At 27.5% G+C, this 5,223-nt stretch overlaps 1 protein-coding gene and 2 non-coding genes across 3 annotated transcripts in view; all 3 read left to right on the forward strand.

The window, feature by feature from the left end:
• LOC117591604 (NADH-ubiquinone oxidoreductase chain 5-like) overlaps positions 1 to 1,061 on the forward strand; it is a gene marked incomplete at both ends in the record, with an annotated part of 6,724 nt that extends 5,663 nt beyond the window's left edge. Inside the window, 1 exon segment of the mRNA XM_034284917.1 lies at positions 1,036 to 1,061. Within this exon segment, the coding sequence (XP_034140808.1) occupies positions 1,036 to 1,061 (26 nt within the window).
• Positions 1,062 to 1,219: 158 nt separating this feature from the next.
• On the forward strand, positions 1,220 to 1,290 carry Trnam-cau. The gene has a single exon. It is a non-coding gene; the product is annotated as a tRNA-Met (tRNA).
• A 2,072-nt stretch (positions 1,291 to 3,362) lies between these two features.
• On the forward strand, positions 3,363 to 3,435 carry Trnaf-gaa. The gene has a single exon. It is a non-coding gene; the product is annotated as a tRNA-Phe (tRNA).
• Positions 3,436 to 5,223: the final 1,788 nt, after the last annotated feature.

Consider the following 5,223-nt stretch of genomic DNA (forward strand, 5'->3'; position numbering starts at 1 on the left):
TGTAGTTGGATTCAAATGTGATTTAATACAATGAGAAAATGATGAAAATGAAGATATTGATATCTAAGTTACACATGATTTCTTATAAGCTAACTTAACAAGAACTGTTAGAGATTCAGATTTAGAATTATTCTTAAGCAGACCAGCTGAGTATCACACTTTCAGTGAGTTACTAGTTTTAACACACCCTAGATAAAATTATATTATCTAACTTTTATTTATTCATTCTCTAACTACGCTCAGAGAACCTCTTGTGCAACTATATTGAATATAATAAAATAATTATTTTGAATATCGTCTAAAAGAGGTATAAATATTAATGCCCAGCGCAGTTGCGCTGGGGGGGGGGATTATTATTTAATATTTATTTTTATAAATATAGGTGAAGTAAATATAAATATAATAAATATAAGAAGATATATAATATAATAAATATGCAATTAGCATTAGCAGCAAAATACATCGGAGCTTCAATAGCTACATTAGGATTAGGAGGAGCAGCTATAGGAATCGCTTTAGTTTTCGTAGCTTTAATTAACGGTACTTCACGTAACCCTTCATTACGTGCTACATTATTCCCACAAGCTATCTTAGGATTCGCTTTAGCAGAAGCTTGTGGATTATTCTGTTTAATGATATCATTCTTATTATTATACGCAGTTTAATTTTATAATAAATTTACCATATATATTCATTTATCCCCGAGATACACTTAAAATTTTCCCCAGCGCAGTTTCGCTGGATATTTAAATATATTTAATATATATTCTATATATATATGTTTTATGTATATTTTTATTAAATAGCTAACTCATATGAGTTAGTTATTTATAAGTGTAGCTTGTTAATTATAATATGGCCGGACTGAGTCCGGCTATATCCCCCAGGATTACATCCGGGGAATATTACTTATATTATATAAAATATACTCTTAAAAAGGTAAGCAGTATAATGTAATAGGTAACATACAATGCTCATGTCTTTGATTTGGTAGTTCGAATCTATCTACTGCAATATATATATACCCTTTCTGAGATAGTTTAAAAATAAAGATTTTATTAATTATAAAGGTAATATATATATATTATTATATATATAAAGAGTATATAATGAATATATTGCTCAATTTTCTTTAATTAAAAGGAATAGAGTATTACAAATATATGAAGAATAGGGAATTAAAATTAATTTTCCTATTCTTAATCCTTTAGGATAATAATGAATTATAGCTCAATGGTAGAGCAGTCCACTCATAATGGATGTATCTCAGTTCAATTCTGAGTAATTCAAGAATAAAAGAGAAAATTAAAATAAAATATGAGAACATGATGTTGGTTCAGATTAAATGCTATGTAGAGGCATAACACATGCGAGTTATAATATAAATATATATTTAGGTATATAAATATAGTATAGCGTTCAGGTGAGTGAAAATATATATGAAATAAAATAAATATATAATCAGATGTAGGTATTAGATTAAAATCTAGCCATAGAACTGGAGCCGATGATTAAGGTCAGAACGGTCACAAAAGGGATAACCCTTTCTCTTATTAAGAGCAGCAGTGAGGAATATTTGACAATGGTCTAACGACTGATCAAGCTATCTACGAGAAGGATATTAATATTATTACCGGGCATAGCCCGGATATAAATAAATAATAAAAGGTTAACAATAAACTTCTAATTATGTATAATAATGATATATATAAGAAAGAGTCCTGACCAAAACGTGTGCCAGCAGCTGCGGTTAGACATGGTGGGCAAGCATTAATCAGAAAGGCTTAAAGAATCAGTAGTACGGTTAAAATATTTTAACTAGAATAAATAAAATAGGTTATATGAAATAATATTTAAGGGATGAAATACTATGAAAATATTATAACAGCAAAGAAATAACTGAATATTTATTGACGTTGTGAGATGAAGGCTACGTTTGCGACATGGATTCGATACCCATTTAGTCGTAGCAGTGAACTATGAATACTATAATAACTTATTTATAAGTTAAGAATAATTAAAATGTAAAGTATTCCGCCTGAATAGTACGCTCGCAAGGGTGAAATACAAGACATTAGACGGTTGTAGTCTTAAGCAGTGGAACATGTTGTTTAATTGGATGATCCTCCTAAAACCTTACCATCTCTTGAATTATTAACAGGCGTTACATCGTTGTCGTCAGTTCATGCCATGAGGTATTATATTAAGTTATATAATGAACACAATCCTTAATAATATATTTATATATTATAAAGTATTTTTTACAAATAATAGGAAGTCAAGGGCGAAGACTAATCATGATGACCCTAATGAGATGGGCTATAGACGTGTTACGATGTTATTGACAATTATATAAATTTATATTTAAATATTTATTATTATTAAACAATAAGATTATGATTTTTATCTTTCATGGATTATAGTTTGAAATTCAACTATATGAAGGAGGAATTGCCAGTAATCGTAAACTAGAGAGTTACGGTGAAATTTAATACTACTTCGTACTAACCACTCATCAACAGCAAGAAATTTTTACTTTCCTGAAAAGTTTATTTTTAGGTTCGTTTATAAGTGACCTGTTGTAAGTTGAAATACGGTTCGGTTAGGGGAACCTGATCGGGATTTATTACTTTTATTTATTTATTCCTTTATATATATATATATTTATGTATATATATTAATACACTTTTACCCCCCTTAATAATAATATTCCTCGGATTACGTTCAGGGAATATAATCCGACTTTGTCCGGCCATATTATAAAAGAGGGGTATATGAAAATCCCCAGCGCAATCGCGCTGGGTGATCCCCTGGCTACGCCCGGGAATTATATATTATATTATTAATATAATATATTTAATAAAATTAAATATTCCCTCTTTACAATGTAAAGAGGGAGATTAAGAATATCTAACGAATTCGCACAAAAGATCTTCTATTGAAAATAATAAATTATTTTGTATTATTATATTTTTCTTTACTAATAGAAAAGGATTATATATATATATTTAATATAATATTTTATATATAAGGTAAGGTAAGATATGTTTTGTAGTTTAAAGGTAGAACATTACTCTTCTAAAGTAATTATTTGGGTTCGAATCCCAACAGAACATATAATAATATAGACTATTCGATTAGTGGTTAAATCATAGATCTTACACATCTGGGCCGTAGGTTCAATTCCTACATAGTCTATTAAAGAGTATAGCTTAATGGTAAAGCTCGTGTCTTCAACACATGTGATAGTAGTTCGATTCTGCTTACTCTTGTATATTAAATATATATATAATTTTCCTATATTATTGTTTGGAGGAAAAAGAAAAATATCTTATATATTATATTATTTAATATATATATATGCCTTTGTAGCTTAATTGGTTAAAGCAATCGCTTGAAGCGCGATTGATGCGAGTTCGATTCTCGACGTAGGCAATTTTTAATAAGATTTTTATTCTTTTTCCCTATTAAATCTGAATAATATATAGATAGGGATATATATATATATAGAGTGATTAGATTTAAAGAGTTAATCGTCTAAAGGTTAAGACTATTGCCTTTTAAGCAATCAATATTGGTTCGATTCCAATTTAACTCAATATAATATAAAGATAATATAAGGATATAAAATATAAAAAAGTAAAAATTTAATATAAAAATAAAAATGACAAATAATATTAGAGGATATATACAATTACATCCATTTCATTTAGTAGGACCTTCACCTTGACCAATATTTACTTCATTTAGTGTTATGAATGCTATGATAACAATAGCATTATCATCACATGGATATATGAATAATAATTATTTCTTAATTATAACAATAATTACTGTTTTATATAGTATGACATTATGATTTAAAGATATAATTGCTGAGTCAACTTATTTAGGTGACCATACTGTAGCTGTTAAAAGAGGTTTAAACCAAGGTTTCTTATTATTTGTTTTAAGTGAGATCTTAATATTTGCTTCTTTATTCTGAGCTTATTTACACTCTGCTTTAAGTCCTAGTGTTGAATTAGGTATGATGTGACCTCCTGCAGGTATCGAAGCTATATCAGCTGCTGAATTACCTTTATTAAATACTATAATTTTATTAGCATCAGGTGTTACTATAACTTATGGACATCATGCTTTAATTAATGGTGACCGTAAAAATACTTTATATGGTTTCATATATAGTACATTATTAATATTATTATTTGTTTTCTGTCAAGCTTTAGAATATTCTTTTGCTACATTTACTATTACTGATAGTGTTTATGGTTCTACTTTCTTTAGTACTACTGGTTTACATGGTATACATATGGTTATGTTAGTTATAATGTTAGCTATATGTACTATTAGAGTTTATAATTATGATTTCACTAATACTTCTCATGTTGGTGCTGAAACTACTATCTTATACTTACATGTTTTAGATGTTATTTGATTATTTATTTATATCGTTATGTACTGATGAGGTGCTTAATTCCCGGGCGAAGCCCAGAGGATCCCCAACGCGACTGCGTTGGGCATTATATATTTATAATTTATTTATTCATTTATAATATATATTATATATGTTTATATATAATATATGTTTATATATATTTCTTCCTCTTTACTTATTATAAAAGTAAGGGGGGGGGAAAATATTAAAATAATATATTATTTTATAAATAAATAAATGAAATAATGAATAAATAATATCCAGGTATAACCTGGGATAGGGTGTTTAATATGTTAAATATTAATGTAAATCTAAAGCATCTTTAATGTAACCTGAGAATAAGATACAGAATACATAAGCTTGTATCATAGAGATAGCAAATTCTAAGATAACGATAGCAACAACACCTAACATAGGTATGAAACCACTAACGAAACCAATAATAGAAGTAGACATTAAATTAAAGATTAATGAACCTAATATTAACATTAATAAGTGACCAGATAAAACATTAGCTGATAAACGTAAACCTAAAGATATAGCTCTAGAACTATATGATAATGTTTCAATTAAAACTAAAACAGGTACTAAAGCTAAAGGTGTACCACTAGGCACAAATAATGAAAAGAAAACTAAACCATGTCTAGATAAACCTAATAAAGTAACACCTATTCATAAACTTAAACTTAATGAAACTATAGCAACTAATTGAGCAGATATAGCAAAAGAATAAGGTATCATAGATATTAAATTAGCAAATAATATAAAATTAAATAAAGTAAATATTA

The sequence above is a fragment of the Drosophila guanche genome, unplaced genomic scaffold (genome assembly GCF_900245975.1).
Source record: "Drosophila guanche unplaced genomic scaffold, DGUA_6, whole genome shotgun sequence".
NCBI lineage: Eukaryota > Metazoa > Arthropoda > Insecta > Diptera > Drosophilidae > Drosophila > Drosophila guanche.